The 17,156-nt window shown below is 42.5% G+C and overlaps 1 protein-coding gene across 1 annotated transcript in view; it reads left to right on the top strand.

Annotated features, from left to right (window-relative positions):
- Zc2hc1b (zinc finger C2HC-type containing 1B) overlaps window positions 1-17,156 on the top strand; it is a 28,940-nt gene that overhangs the window by 2,434 nt on the left and 9,350 nt on the right. The window contains 3 exon segments of the mRNA XM_021221114.1: window positions 4,622-4,683; window positions 7,141-7,260; window positions 8,139-8,277. Coding sequence (XP_021076773.1) covers window positions 4,622-4,683; window positions 7,141-7,260; window positions 8,139-8,277 — 321 coding nt within the window.

The following is a 17,156-nucleotide window of genomic DNA, read 5'->3' as shown; positions in this document are numbered from 1 at the left end:
TCTAGCTGCATATGTAGCAGAAGATGGCCTAATCGGTCATCATTGGGAAGAGAGGCCCCTTGGTCTTGCAAACTTTATATGACCCAGCACAGGGGAAGACCAGGGCCAAGTAGTGGGAGTGGGTAGGGAGGAGAGCAGGGGTGGGGGAGGGGGGTATAGGGAACTTTCGGGATAGCATTTGAAATGTAAATAAAGAAAATAATAATAAATAAAAAATAAAATTTAACAAAAAAAAAAAAGAGAGAGAGAGAATTGCTCTTACACCCAACCCCTGTCCACATATTCAGTGTTGCTTGTGTTTTTATGTGTTGACAAGGATTTGCCTTAATATGCCTGTTTGACCTAGTTAGAGGGCAGAAAATGAAGATTCCAGTGCTTCAGAAGTTAATTGTGAAACTTGTGGTGAAATCTGTAGTAGGCAGACACATGCCTGTTGTGCAAATAACAGAACAAAAAAGCAAGTGGCCTCTGGATCAATTCTAAATTTGTCTTTCCTCCTACTCGTTTCTAAACTGCCCAGCCCATTACACTAAACTGTAGCCCTTTTTCCTTTAAAACATTAATTTATATGATAATTTATACGATACCACTAAACACAGCTTCCTCCTCTTAGAACAACTAGAGGCATACATAAACCTACCTCTGTGAAGGCAGCATTTGCAACTCGTAGTTGAGATGTCTTAGAAATGACCTAAACAGGCCCTTGGTGTGACTTCAGCTTCCAGAGTGTGTGCACCTGTGTGCAGATGTCATCGAGCAAGGCGCTGAGTGACTCCTGGAAGCTCCCACTGGGCATTTGAGGATTCCTGCTTACAAGCTGCGTGCTTGGCTTGTATTTCTGTATCTGAGCTCACCAAGACCTACCTCCACCTCTGTGTCACTGCAGAACTAAAGCACTAGCCTAAAGTGACTGGTTTTTAAAATAGTGATAACATGTTTGTAAAGACAGAAGGAAAGGAGAAAAGAAAGTGCAGGAACCCAACAAATATTAATCGCTTCTATTCTTACCATTCAAATGTAGTTACTGTGTGTTTCAACGTGTTATTCACAAATCTTTTTGGTTTTAAGGTTTTGGGCGGGGGTTGGGGGTGGAGTGTTGTTTGTTGTTTTGGTTTGTGGGTTTTTTTGTTTAGTGTTATTTTTCTAGACAGGATTTCTCTGTGTATCCTTGGCTGTTCTGGAAACCAGGGTGACTTTGAACTCCTCCCTCTGCATCTTCAGTGCTGGGGTTAAAGGTGTGGACCACCACACTCGGCTGCATATGCTCTTTTGAGTTTCTGTAGTCCAAGTTAAAGTTGGATTCAAGACAGTCCTTCTGCCTCCTAAGCACGGACGTTACAAACATGAGCCTCGCACCCAGCTTCCGTAGGTTATTTTTAATAGGTATATTAAATTAAATCTCATTCATCAGTCAGCAACCGGTCTGTGAAGGGCCACATAGTATGCTTTCCAGGTCATATGTCCTCACAGCTGCACAACTGCAGCTATTGTGAAAACAATAGGTTCAAGTAAATGATTATGGGGGTGGGGTCCCCATTAATACTGGGTTTTCAAAGCCCTGCATTCTCAGGTGTGGGTCACAGACCACTGCTTTTCTATTTTTTTTTTTTTAAATGTTTCCTTTTGTCAAAATACAGCTTTGCAAAAAGTGGGAATATAGCCAAGAGATCCCTTTCACCCTTAACCCGCTTTCCTCCAAGTTTCTGGTTGAACCGCTCTACTACAACCTCCAAAACCAGTTACTGTCATCAGTAGAGTGTGGTTTCAGCTCTGTCCTCAACACAAAGGGAGTTGTTCTCCTGCCATCTCATAGCCAACTTCCTCACCCACCAACCATTCCCTCGGCTTGAGGATCTAGTTAGTGTTTTCCACCTCTGACATTTTGACACTTAGGATGCTCTACAGATGGAGTCATGTAGCATGTATCTTGGCTTTCTTTCATTGAGAGCCTTTCAGGCTGTTGTGTGGATCATTGGTACTTCCTTCTGTTGCTGTGTGGTATTCTGAGGAACGGGTACATCTTTTACACCTTGTACCCAGTGACGGGTGTTTTGCTTGTTTTAAAGTGTTCTCTTAAGGTTATAGCAGTCAACTCTTAGGTTTGAGTTGGTACCGAGTGGCTGGCACTATAGACCTCGACCATTATGTGTGACTCTTGTTAAGGCAGATAGTCTCTTCATTGTTCATAGACAAGCTTCTAGCTTAAAAGGAGTTCAAAGTGGAGCGCTCCGTCCATATCCAAGGTTTTGATTGGATCATATCTGTTATTTTTAAATTCCTTGAATGCATTAAACTCACTTATTTAAACCAAAGATCTTTGGTCAGCTTGCAGATTAGCGGGGACACCATAAGCCTACAGTTGAAACTTTGTCTTAATCCTTATAAAGACAGAGACTTGGTTCGAATCTCAGGGTTACCACTTGTAATCTGTGGACTGACAAAAGTCACTTAGCTTTCAGTCTCCATTTTCCCTGTTGAAATGACACCATCCCTGTCTTCCAAGGTGACTGTGAAGAGCCCATGAAATTACCTCAAGAAGACATCAAGAAACAGAGAGAGAACCAAATCAATATGACTCTAACATGAATAAAGCCATTACCGCCAGTACTGTTGGTGAAAAATGACAGTTTTAAAAATCAAATAGTATTTATTAACAAGACTGTGGGAAGTGGTGGTGGGGTGTAGCTGCTGAGAATCTTGTTTTGAAGACCCGGTTTTGCTGACAGCCAAGAAGACAGGAGGGAGAGTATTTCTGTGGGCTGAGGTAGAATGACCTATGCCGAGAACACAACACCAATTAACAGACCTGTGAAGAAATCGTTTAAATCAACAGTGTGTGCACAGCCTGCCATCTGCTTCCTGTTAAGCAGACCTCTCTCTTTTTTTTTTTTTTCACTTGGTTCCCCTGTTGGCTTCCACAGCCCTGTGCCCTGCTTCTCCTGGCTTATCACCATCATTTTCTTGGCCTGAAGTGGAAGTTTCCCTAAGGATCCTCTCTCACTGCTTTTTCCACGACTTCTTCCCTGGCGGGGTCCTGCTTTACCTCCCATTCCCCCAAACCTACATCTGCGTCCCTCACCCTGGCCTGCCTCCTTTCCATCCTGCTGGCTGGGCGACTCTGTTGAACTCAGGATTTCCAAGAGCAGGGTCATTTTTCTTCCTAAGATGGATTTTTTTCCAAGTCCCTAGTTCTAGCCACAGCCCCACAGTCTCCTCAGGCCTCTTGCCTGTAAACTTTACATTGTCCCCCAAACATTCATGTTTCTCTCTCTTCCCCATGCTAACCCCCCAAAACTCTAGTCACGTTGGAGAGTCTGCAATACATTTTACCCTTTCTTGTTTAAGTCTCCATCCCATTAACAGACCCCTGTCCATTGTCAACTATGTCATGTGAGTCCTCCGTAGCTCTGTGCAGGGTCCCTTGAGGACCTGTGTGTCTCTGGTGGCTCCCTTTGTCTGTGGAGGAAAAACCATCTTTTTATTCTAGGCTTAGACTTAAAATTGAGAGAGAATAAATAAATCTTTTTATACACATATTCCTACAAAGCAAAAAGAAGTATTAAAAATGGGAAATCTTAGCTGTCCCTAATGTTTGGTTTTCTCTAACTTCTTTTAAAAATAACTTACCTTCTAACTTAGTAACACACCTTCTCATTTGCTGCCATTTTTCTATGTTGGACCCATGTATGAGTTCTTTTCAGTATATTTAGTTATTGCTTGCAAGACTTTCAGTCCCATGATAGAAATTCAATTTTTTGTTTGACTTTATCTTCAAGCAGTACTTAATTTTTCCTTATTTTTAAAGTATGTGATTTGCAGGTGTGCGTGCGTGCGTCTGTGCATATGTGTGTGTGTGTGTGTGTGTGTGTGTATGTGTGTTTGCACACAAATTTGTGAATAAATGTGGTGGGGGAGACCAGATGTTGATGTCAAGGGTCTTTCTTGATTGTTCTTCATGTTATTTTTTTGAGACAGGCTCTCTCACTTGAAGCTGGCTCTCACTGATTGACTAGGCTAGCTGCTCAGTGAGAGCCCAGGATCTGCCTAGCTAACTCCCCCCACCCACCCAGGGCTGGAGTTGCATGCATGTGTGGACCACCATGCCAGCATCTTTCTAAGTGCTGAGAAGCCACACTCTGGTGCTCATCCTTGCACAGCAAGCAACCAGACCCACTGAGCCACCCCTCCAACCCCAGAGCAGTTCCCTTTGTCTAGAGAAGACGTGGACCAGTTTTCCCTGAGACATCACTGACAGCCCATCTTCAGCCTAAGCAGAATCCCAAAGACATTTCCATCAGATCATTTGTGACTGTATGTTAATATATTAACTCTGTCCTTATGGCTAATGCTCTCAGCACCTCATTTACCTACTAAAGCAAATAATTATGCTCTTGCTTGCCCCGAGTTTGTGCCATTTACTTGTTTGGTTAGGTGAGATGTTTATATTAGGAAAAGAGAATTTGTGGGATGGAGAAGGAGGAGGAGGAGGAGGAGGGAGCAGGTGGTGGGGACAGACAACTGTGAGGCTGTCAGGCTACTGAGGTCACCTGCAGTCCCTCGTCTCTCCTCAGCCAAGCAGTTCCGTGAAACTTAACATAATGTGCTCTTGAATCTCCTGCAGATGGCAATCAGAAGTTATTTCCCTGTGAAGTCTGTGGGAGATGCTTTGCAACAGATGTTCTGGTAAACATAAAGACGTTTTGTAGATGTGTTTCGTTGGAGTTAAATGAACTGTCAAGTCAGTGAGGAGGCAACGGTGCCAAGATTAAAGACAGATGTGGAGGGGGGGGGGGGGGGAGGGGNGGTCTGAAGCCTATGGCTTGCCAGGCTGGAAGGACACTGAGGCAGGCTGATAATGCCACGTTCAAAAGTGACCCTATTAACCACAGTCCCCCTGAAAGCACTCCAGATGGACTGGGCTTGGCACAGACAATTATCCCTTGAGAGATTTTGGCTCTTCCGCCTTTTCTTTAAGCATCAAAAATTCAAATTTCAAGGCCAAAACACCAGGGAAATTAGCTGGTCGAGAGGAATGAGCATTGAATTTCAGGCATCTGGAAACTTGGCTCATAGCTGCAAATTTGTCACGAATTCTGACAAGTCCTGTAACCTTGCTGTTTTCTGCCTTGCCACGTACACGGAACTCTGATTTCAAGGAGGTTTTCTACCATTTGTGCAAATAATGCATGGGTATAAGCCTGCTCCAGGATCTAATTTTCCAGATACAAACTAACTGCATGTCAAGTTCCCAGGCTTTAAAGTCAAATAAAAATTTGCATTATTTCAAACATGATGGATGGGAGGGGGTTCAAACAGATGGTACACCCTAATCTTGTAAAGAGGTGACCAAGAAAGATGAATTTTCTAAAAAGAAACTCTTAAGATGAGAATGTGATCATTTGGCTGGTTTAGATCATGGGAAAGGTATCTTGAAGTTGCGGGGTTCAGGGTTTAAAAGATAAGGGACCCCCCAAAATGAGGTTGTGGGTATTGCTTTTCTGGGACATTTAGAAATAATCTGTTCCTCTGGATAACCTAAGCGTTGGAGCTGCTGAAACTACCACTCATCCAGGCCTGTTGCAGTCCAGTGTCTACCAGCAACTTCCAGTAACTTCCAGCACACTGTTGCCTTTGCTAGCTGGGAGCTGCAACCCTAAGAAATCTTGAGACTTAAGTGGGGCCTTTTTGGATAGGGATCAGCAAATGTCATATACTTTGCATACTCCTGAGCCTCAGCCTTAAGCCCGTCTCGGCTGTACAGAGCACTTGATCGGGAGATCTGATAACCTCTCCCTGGAGATTGACATGGATGATTTACAGGAACACAGATCTTGCTAGACGCTGCACTTGAGGCACCGGGACCAAACAACTTTGCAAATGGTAGCTACTGTGGAAGAGGGCAAAGGTGTCTGTGATGTCCTGAAGGCACAGTAAGCATTGCATTAGGTCACTGTCTGCCCAGGCGCTGAATGGAAACACTCTGACCTAAAACAATCTTAAGGAAGAAAAGGTTTTCTTTGACTTATGGTTCCAGACAGATAAGAGCCCATCGAGGCCTAGAAGACATGGTATGGTAGGGAAGGTACATCAATAGCATCGGGAAGCTGGTCATCACATTTTATCAATACAGAGGAAGCAGACTAAATGAACAGGAAACAGGCCAGTCTTGCTAATAGACTTTCTGCAAGGCCCCACCTCCTAAAGTTCCCTTGGCAGCCTCACACAATGCCCCCAAATGAGGACCAAGTCTTCAAATCCATTCGTCTATCTATGAGAGACATTTCTTATTCAAAGAACCATACTATAACTTTATGAAGGGGATACCAAGCAGACCTCTGTGTATTTTTCCTTTTTTTTTTTTTTTTTTCTGTTAGAAATGTGGAGTGTTTAAAAGATTACTGACTGGAATAAAGAACGTACAGCCTACCTATTGGAGTTTGGGGTATAAAATCAAATTTTAAGTAAAACTCTTTAGCTAGTGTGTTAACTCTCTACCTATAACAGAATACCTGAAGTAGTCACATTATAAACAGGAAAGATTCCTTTTGTCTCAGTTTCAGAGGTACAATTTCATGAGCAGTTAGTTCTATTGCTTTGGTCCTGTGGTTGTTACAATAAAAACATAAAGGGAGCAAAACTTTTCCACTCACAGGCAGTCAGCAGAAGAAAATTAGAAGAAGGGGCCTAGTGCTTCAGTCCTTTAACAGGGTACACCACTGGTGGCCACAAACCCTCCCAGTGAGAACTTGCCTGTTTTGCTGTTCTGTTTTTGAGACAGGGTCTCTTTATGTATCCCAGGCTGCCTTGTCCTCATAAGGCTACTCCCTGCACTTCTCTAGCTCCAAGAGAGAGACCTCCAGCACCGATTCCAGTTTAGAACTCACCTCTGGAAGGTTCCACAAATACAGAAACCCATAGAGCACCTTTTGTCTTTCCCTAAAGACAGTATTGAGCGGTCTGACATGGCTGGGGTGAACTGACAGATTTGCTCCATGAATTTGTTCCACTGTGGTCTAGAGTCAGAGAATAGACCAGATTCTTCACATTGGCCAGTCAGTGTCCTAGGGGGCCAAGTATGTAGCCACTAAAACTTGCTGATCATACATTCTTCAAATCAAATCCCTGCCCTTTCTCGTCCAGGAAAGACATGGACCGATATGTAAAAAAGTATTCAACAAAAAACGCAAACCCTTCAACTCCTTAAAGCAAAGATTACAAGGAACTGACATTCCCACTGTGGGTAAATCTCCTCAATCCAAGGTATGCCAACAATTTCTTTACTTCTCGTTATAGGAAGTACATTTAAGCTGGTTTCTTGGCTCGCTGTTTTCATTTTTGCTTGATAAGGCAGTCTAACGGCATTTCAATATAATCCACCTTTAGTGTTTTCTGTATAATCTTACTTAGACTTCCAAATAAATTGAAGATACTTTCCAGATGTGGTCAAAAAAGAGCCCTGTTTACATTTTCGTTAGAATGCCTTTCAGTCTAGAAAGGGGCCTGGGAAGTAAGTTATTTTTCCCCTTTCTGAGATAAGGTTTCACTAGATAGCTAAAGTTGGCCGTGAGCTGACTACGGAGCCCAACTAGCTTGAAGTTCGTGATCCTCCTGCCTCAATTTCCTCAGGAGTGAAATTGCAAGTGTGCACCTAAACTAGTAAGAAAGTTACCGCTGGGACCAGCAAGATACCCGCTACCCTGAGTCCCTGGGGAACCTCAAGGTGGAAGGAGAGAACTGAACCCTGTAGGTTGTCTTCTGATAGTCCACATGTGCTGATGTATTGACATAGCCACACACAAAAGTAAATCAATAAAAATGTAATTTTCAAACAAAATTTTAAGAAGGCCACTTTCAATCTTGCACCTGTCCTTCTCTGGAGTTCTATGGTCTCATTACTTCTCTGGTGTTGCTTCGGTGTTTTTTTGTCATTGTTGTAACCTGCAAATATTGTCATTGCAGTTTCCATTTTTTTTTTTTAAAGTTTCTTTGGGGAAATTTTTTTTTTCTTTACAAATTACACTTTCCCACTGGCTATAAATTCAAAACCTAGTTATTCAAAAACAACAATAACAAAACCCACAATCGATCCATCTGTAGTCAAGGGCAGGAGATGTGGCTTTTGGTTTTGTTTTTTACAGGTTCAGCCCGTGAGGAAATCTAACTGGAGACAGCAGCACGAGGATTTCATCAATACGATAAGATCAGCAAAACAATTCACTCTAGCCATTAAAAAGGGCCGGCCCCTCCCACCTCCACCCCCTCCAATCGCCAACCCAGGTGTGTGGACATTTGGGTTGCTTTTTGGCTTTCAGTGACAGTGACAGTGAATGGCAGTAACAGGGAACTCAAGGTAAGCTCTTATGCAAGTAAATCTGTACGGCACACTTGACCTCTTTCTTACAGTCCACAGAGCTCATATATCCCCTCCTGTCTGCACCCCCATGCAACATCATCACACCGGGTAGGGTCAGTTCATACCTAAAGGGCGCATCATTCCCACTGTGGCTGAGGAACGGAATTGTACACAGTTCTACACTGGTACTGATGGTCAGCAACCTACAGATCCCTGTCTGCAAGTGCTAGTCTCACAAAGCAAAACATGCCAAGTTGTATAGTTAAAGTGGTTTTCACAGCTTAGTGTATGGAAAATTTCAAATCTATAAGAAAGAGGAATGAATAGAACAATAAGTATTTACATGAAGTCTGAGGATTGTTAGGAGTACTGCCTCTATCTCTGTCTGTCTGTCTGTCTGTCTGTCTGTCTGTCTGTCTGTCTGTGCTATCTCTGTCTCTGTCCCTCTCTTTTTCTTTGTATCTCTATCTCTGTCTCTGACTCTCTGTGTCTCTGACTCTCTGTTTCTGTCTCTGTGTGTGTGTGTGTGTTATATTGGGTTATATTAACACACACACACACACACACACACACACACACACACACACGTGAAGATCAGAGGACAACTTTTAGAAGTCATTTCTTTTCTCTCTACTCTTGTGGGTCCTAGAGATCAAACCAGGTTGCCAGGCTTGGTGGCACCTTTACTCACTGAACCATCTTGCTGACCCTGAAAGAAGTTTTTAAAAGTGAAGTTTTACGTAGCACTACTTTATCCTTGACTGTATCAGTAATTCAACTCTTAAGCGGAACACAGACTCATGTTTTCCAAGTTACTTGAAGCATGTTTTTTAAGATTCCACCTACATCCCAGTCCAGCTAGAATCCAGAATCTAGTCAGGATTCAAACGTTGCTTTCTGTTGTCTTTTCAGACATTTTCCAGGTCTCTGCTACACGTTTGCCCAACCATCCAACTTTTAGGATGCTGTTTGTTGTGTGTTTGTCTGCTTATTTAGCCATATTAATATTTAATTGTCACATATTTCTATAAATTGGAGGTTAGGATTAGAGGCTGAGTTAGATTCATTTTAATCTCTTGTCAAATGTGAAATTGGCATTTTTTTTTTTTTTTACCTGTTGTGTATTGCCTTCGGACTGTATTGATAATGCCCTTTAGTTAAAACACAATATTTTAACTACTTGAACTACTTTTTCTTTTATTGCCTGTAATTTTTTTTTTCGTGTTACAGCCCAAAATATCACTGCCAAATGTAATGCCAACACTTTCCCCTGGGGAACTTTGGGTTTCGTGTAAAAGGGCCTCATGTAGCTTAGACAGACCTCCATCTTCCTGTATGGTCAAGGATGACCCCAAGTTCTGTGCACCACACTGACTGCCCATCTCTCTGTGTTGCTTAATCCAAAGCTTTAGAATTTATTTGTAGGTGGCTGGTCTATTGTGATTTAACATGTGTGTGGAATGCAAGTTAAGCCTCCAGTCTTATTCTTCTGCATTGCTCATTGCCAGTTTCCTGAGCTCCATTTGTTGAAAAGACCATCCCTGAGGGTACAGAGAACTAAAGGTGGAGAACACACTTGACATATGTACATCAGCAGTTCTCAACCTGCGGGTCGTACCCTTTAGGGGGGTAGCATAGCAGATATCTGCATAGCAGATATGTGCATTACAATTCAAAAATTACAGTTATGAGTAAATAAATACTTTAAAGGGCCATTCCTCTCTCTCTTCTCTTCTCTCTCTCTCTCTCTCTCTCTCTCTCTCTCTCTCTCTCTCTCACACACACACACACACACACACACACACACACACACACACACGCACACACACACACACACACACACACACACACACACACACACACACACACACACACACGCACATGCACACACACACACAAACACACATATGAATAAATAAATCCAATAACTACACATTTGAAAGTTTAATCTCTCTAGTCTACCCTACTTATCCATATCTGTCCTTACACCAGCTCAACTCTGTTTTGACTACCATAGCACTAAAGGAAGTTTTTTAATCAAAAATTGTGAAGGCTCCAGATAGAAAGGGCTGTTTGGTCTGTTCAGGGGTCCTCTGACATTCCATATGAGTTTTAGAATTTTTTTTGTCTGTCTGTCTGTCTGTTTGTTTGTTTCTTCTACTTCTACAAAAATGTCACTTTGGGGACTGGAGAGATGGCTCCTCAGATAAGAGTACTGACTGTTCTTGCAGAGGACCTAGGATCAGTATCCAGCACCTACATTTTGGCTCATAACCCTCTCCAGTTGCAGATACCTTTGTCTACCTCCGCAGGCTCCTCCTGCACTCACATGGTGCACACACAGACAAGCAGGCTGCCTTTGTTACTTTTCCATTGCTGCAATAAGACCAAGGCAATTTAAGGAAGAAAGGGAATATTGGTGCTTACAGTTTCAGAGTTAAGAGTCGATGACCATCAAGACAGGGAGGGAGAAGGACAGTAGTAATTAAGCAGGCACAGGAATAATAGCTGAGAGCTAACATCTTAACACACAACCATGAGGCAAAGAAAGCTAATTTAGAACAGCAAGAGCTTTTGAAACCTCACAAACCACCCCCAGGTGACACACATCCTCTAACAAGGCCATACCTCCAAATCCTTCCCAAACAGTTCCACCAACAGGAAACCATGCATTCAAATATCTGAGTCTATAGTGGCCATTCTTATTCAAACCAACACACACACACACACACACACACACACATGCAAGCACACACACACATAAAAAATAAATAACTTTTGAACACTGCTTTGGAATTTTAACAGGGAATTTACTAAGCCATAGATGACTTTGGTTAGTGTTATCATTTTAACAATATTGTTTTCCAGTACATGGACCCACACTCAAAAAAAATTGGCTTTATATTTATCCATGTTTTCTCCCATTTCTTTTTTACCATTTTTCAATGTATAAATCTTTTGCTTTCTCATTTAAATTTATTCATTTTTTATCCTTTCTGACAGTATAGAAAATGGATGTTTTTAGCTTCGTTTTTTTTCATTGTGGGAATATAAAAATGCAGCATAGTTTTGGTATATCACATATGTATACTGTGACTTTGCGGGCCTTATTTTTTAGCTCTAGCGCGTCTTCTGTGGAATCATTAGCATCCTGTACATATGTCATCTGTAAACAGATAATGTTACTCTCCCCTCTCTGCTTGTATGTCTTTTATTTCCCTTGTATGGGTAAATTCTGTCAGGAAGCAAACATGGGTGTCCTTATCTTGTCTCTGTTGAGTGCAGTGCCACCACTGTGTTGTTATGCCACTGTTTCAAGCAAAAGTAATGGCTTTCTTGGTAGGATTTCGACATGTGAAGCGAGATGTAGGAAATAATGGCACAAAGTTGAATGAGGAGCACAGATATGTTTTTCAGGTTTTTACACAAGAATAGATATAATATCGTGTGAAAATACACTGGAGGTTGCTATAGGATCTCTAAATATTGAGGCAAACATGGCAGCATGCACAGAGATGTGGTGCTGGAGAAGGAGCTGAGAGTTCTACATCTTGACATGAAGGTAGTCAAAAGGGGACTCTGTCTTCTGCAGGCAGCTAGGAAGAGACTCTCTTTCATACTGGGCAGAGCTTGAGCATAGGACCTCAAAACCTGCCCCCATTGTGATGCTCTTCCTCCAAAAATGCCACACTTACTCCAACAAGGCCACACCTCCTAACAGTGCAACTTCCCATGGGCCAAGCGTAATCCAACCACCACACCTAGTAAGACTATGTCAGGTGTCAGAATGGCTAAGATCAAAACCTCAGGAGACCACAGATGCTGGCGAGGATGTGGAGAAAGAGGAACACTCCTCCATTCCTGGTGGGATTGCAAGCTGGTACAACCACTCTGGAAATCAGTCTGGTGGTTCCTCAGAAAATTGGACATAGTACTACCTGAGGACCCAGCAATACCACTTCTAGGCACATTCCCAAAAGGTGTTCCAACATATAACAAGGACACATGCTCCACTATGTTCATAGCAGCCTTATTTATAATAGACAGAAGCTGGATAGAACCCAGATGTCCTTCAACAAAGGAATGGATACAGAAAATGTGGTATATTTACAGAATGGAGTACTACTTAACTATTAAAAACAAAGACTTCATGAAATTCTTAGGCAAATGGATGAAACTAGCAAATATCATCCTGAGTGAGGTAACCCAGTCACAAAAGAACACACACAGTAAGTACTCACTGATAAGTGGATATTACTCCAAAAGCTCACAGTACCCAAGATACAATTCACAGACCACATGAAGCCCAAGAAGAAGGAAGACCCAAGTGTGGATGTTTCTGTCCTTCTTAGAAGGGGGAACAAAATACTCATGAGAAGAAGTATGGAGACAAAGTGTGGAACAGAGACTGAAGGAAAGGCCATCCAGAGACTGCCCTATTTGGGGATCCATCCCATATACAGTTACCAAACCCAGACACTATTGTGGATGCCAAGAAGTATATGCTGACAGGAGCCTGATATATCTGTCTCCTGAGTGGCTCTGCCGAGCCTGACAAATACAGAGGCTCACAGCCAACCATTGGACTGAGCATGGGGTCCCCAATGGAGGAGTTAGAGAAAGGACTGAAGGAGCTGAAGGGGTTTGCAACCCCATAGCAAGAACAATAATATCAACCAACCAGACCCCCTCACATCTCTCAGGGACTAAACCACCAACTAAAGAGCACCCATGGCTCTAGCCATATATGTAGCAGAGGAAGACCTTGTTGGGCATTAGTGGGAGGAGAGGCCCTTGGTCTTGTGAAGGCTCCATGCCCCATTGTTAGGGAATGCCAAGGCAGGGAAGCAGGAGTGGGTGGGGGAACATCCTCATAGAAGCAGGGGAAGGGGGATGGGATAGGGAGTTTCTGGGGTCCGTGGGATGGGGGGACTGGGAAAGGGGACAACATCTAAAATGTAAATAAAGAAAATACCCAATAAAATAAAAAGAAAAAATGGAAGAGAGATATATAACGAGACCTGGATTGAGCAATTGCATATAAATGGCCTACTACGGCAGATGAAAGACAGACACTGTCACCAGATGGAAGACAGACACTGTGCACCTGGGTAATAAAGCAAGGGCCAATGGTGAACTTCTCAAGAGAAACAGACTTTAAGGACAAAAACTAAGAGCATGGGGAAAGGTGTGAGCCATTCTGGTAGACCTGGCATATCTGCTTAAGATCAGGCAAAGCAAACTTCAGGGCAAGTGTTAACAGGGACAGTGACTCAAAGACACATGCGTTAAGAAGACCTACATGCGTGTTCTTAGTGCTCCCAAGAACGTGAAACAAAACCTGGCTAAATTGGAAGGAGGTAAATGAACCCTTCTATTCTATTCAGACACTGTCATTCCTACCGTAACAACCCATAGACTGACCTACAGGAAAACCAGTAGAGCTGCAGAAAACCCAAGCAGCAGTCGCGGCCAATCTGACCTCCCTGACATCGATAACTGCCAGAGAGGACACATGGGAAGAACAGATTAGGCACTGCTTTCAAGTACACAGGAACACTATATTCAGGGAAGTGCTGTCGGCTTCAGTACTTAAAAAGATTGAAATCATACCAAATATATTTTCGTTCTGGCCACAATAAAGTCAAATTAGAAATTAACGAAAAAAATATATCTGGAAAATGTCCAGGTATTTGGAAATATCAAGTGATTTCTAAATAGCTTGTGAATCTAAGAACAAATTGCACGTTGGATTGGAAAGTATTTTAAGGGGATGATAAGGGAAACATCCGACTTACAGGGACTCCACTTATCTGGTGATAAAGTTTTTCCTTTAAAGCTAAAATGAGAGCAAGCTAAACCCAAATTAAATACAAGGAAAAATTAAAAGTGCAATTTATTATAATAATAAGATATTTAAAAGGCGTTTGATTATCTCAAAAGAGTAAAAAGTGACTGACAAAACACTGTACGTGTTTAAAAAAAAAAAAACAGCAGGCACTCTCTCAGCCATGGGAAAATAGATAATTGTCCCCATAAAGGCAATCTTTGGAAATTTTTCTATTTCTATTCACAACCAACTGTGACGAACCGAACACTTTCCTACTAAGCTCAGAGGGGAAAAGGCAAGACTATCCATTCTGTCCCCTTCTGTTAAACAGGACGTGAGCAGTGCCCAGTGCCATCAAATATATAATGATATATACACACATATATGATATCTGACCTGAAGGTTGCACTGAGGCAGGAGAGATCTCTGACTCACAAAGTGCAATCACTGGGGAGGAAACACAGACAGCTCTGGATGCTGCTGGAATTAAAACAAATTCAGTACGTTCTGTACTTCTGTGGACTAAGCAGAAGCAATTAAATACGAAATAAAAAAATAACATGTATGGTAACATGAAAATAGTAAACACTGGGGATAGAGTTGGCAAAATATGGTGCAGAAGTGTAAAATGAAAAACTGGTGTACTCCTTCGAGGAATTAGAGAGGACCAAATTAGTAGACAGACTTACCATTTCCATGGCTTCAGAGACTCGGTAGTGTGTTGTGATGTCAGCTCTACCCACATTTCTCTATGGTTTCAATTTAATTCCAATAAAAATAGCTGCAACTCCTCCTCGCTAAGTAGGCGTCGACCAGCTAACTCTGAAAACATGTGCAAATTGAAAGGCTCTGGAACAGACAAACCAGTTGGGGAGGAAACTTATAAAACAGAGACTCTCTTGGTGTCAAGACTCGCGGCGAATGCAGCAGTTGTGGCAATATGATGCTAGAAGACCAGTACGGGGTTGAGTAGAAAACGAACTCTGGCTGTAGAACCACCCCTAAGCCAGGTTGCTTTTCTCTTAAGGCATGTTCTGAGCTGAGGTCATCCAAGAGAAAGGACCATCAATTGATTAAAATGCTTCCCTAAGACGCAAAATTGTCGTGCATTTTGTTTGTTTGTCTGTTTTTGCTTGAGACAGGGTCTCACTGTGTAGCTTTAGTTGTCCTGAAACTCATTCTGTAGACCAGGCTGGCCTCAAACTTGCCTGCCTCTGCTGGGATTAAGGCTGTGGGTCCTGACGCTCCCCTTGTAGTGCATTTTCTTAATTAAGGATTGGTGTGGGAAGGCCACCCCTGAGCTGGTAGTTCCAGGTTTTATAAGAAATCAGACTAAGCAAGGTGTAAGGAGCAGGCCAGTAAGCAGCTCTCTTCCATGGCCTCTACATCGGCTCCTGCCTCCAGGTTCCTACCTTGTTTGAGTTCTTGCCTGATTGCCTTTGATAATGAACATTGATATGGAAGTATAAACCAGATAAGCCCTTTCCTACCCAACTTACTTTTTGGTCATGGTGTTTTATCACAGAAACAGAAGTCTTATCAACAAATATGGCTGGGAAAACTTGGGCATCTATTTGAAAAAAAAAATAAATTCTTATGCTTCATATAACAGTTAATCCAGGACTTGTGAGATGGCTCAGTCAGTAAGAGCACTGACTGCTCTTCCGACGATCCTGAGTTCAAATCCCAGCCACCACAATGGTGGCTCACAACTACCTGTAATGAGATCTGAAGTCCTCTTCTGGTGCTGTCTGAAGATAGCTACAGTGTACTTATTTATAATAATCAATAAATCTTTGGGCCAGAGTGAGTGGAGCTGACTAGAGCAAGCAGGGGTTTACCGGAGCTTGCAGAGGACCTAAATTCAATTCCCAAACAACCACATGAAGGCTCACATCTACAGTGTATTCATGTACTTAAAATAAATAAATAAATCTTTTAAAAAAACAAAACAAAGCAATTCAAAACAGACCATTGACCTACGCATGGTAACTACTAAAATTGGAGAAAAAAGTAAATAAATCTTGGTCAACAAAGATTAATAAAGTCGAAAGCTGTTTAACGTGGTGACACATGCATGCAATCTCAACCCTCGGGCAAGTGGATTCCAAGTTAAGACCTAAGCTTCAAAGCCAGAGCCTATCTCAAAGGCTTACGCCATTGCTTCTCCGTGGGCTCATGCTAAGACTGTATAAAGAGCACTTATAATTCACCAGTAAAGGCCAAGAGAAGTATCGAGATATGCCACCAACATGGCAAGCACGTGAAAAAAAAAAAAACAACTTAACCTTATTTTCACTGTCCAAAATAAGGCCACAACGAATAAGTGCCACGACTTATTCTTCTAGTTTGCTTTCTGTTGCCGTGATAAACATGATGACGGAAGGAAACTCGAGAAGGATGGGATATTATTACATCTTACAGGTTACATTTCATCGCTGAGGGAAGCCAGAGCCAGGGCTGAAGCAGGAAGCTAGAGCCAGGGCTGAAGCAGGACCCATAAAGAACCTGCTTACTGGTCTGTTCCCCAGGGCTCACTCAGCCTGCTCTTTAAAAATGCAACCCAGAGCGGGGCGTGGTGGCGCACGCCTTTAATCCCAGCACTTGGGAGGCAGAGGCAGGCGGATTTCTGAGTTCGAGGCCAGCCTGGTCTACAGAGTGAGTTCCAGGACAGCCAGGGCTACACAGAGACACCCTGTCTCGAAAAACTAAAAAAAAAAAAAAAAAAATACAACCCAGGACTACATAGGGGTGGGTCCACCCGCACTAGGCTGGGCCCTCCCATATTAATCCCACATTCACCAAGAAAATGCCCCCATAGATTTGCCTATAGGCCAATCTGATAGAGACATTTTTTTTCACAATTACGTTTCTCCTCTTCCTTGATATCCCCTAGCTTATATCAAGTTGGCAAAAAAAGAAAGAAAGAAAGAAAGAAAGAAAGAAAGAAAGAAAGAAAGAAAGAAAGAAAGA

The sequence above is a fragment of the Mus pahari genome, chromosome 21, assembly GCF_900095145.1.
Source record: "Mus pahari chromosome 21, PAHARI_EIJ_v1.1, whole genome shotgun sequence".
Classification (NCBI taxonomy): Eukaryota; Metazoa; Chordata; class Mammalia; order Rodentia; family Muridae; genus Mus; species Mus pahari.
The sequence above is the reverse complement of the archived record's forward strand: the minus strand, read 5'-3'. Positions and strand labels throughout refer to the sequence as shown.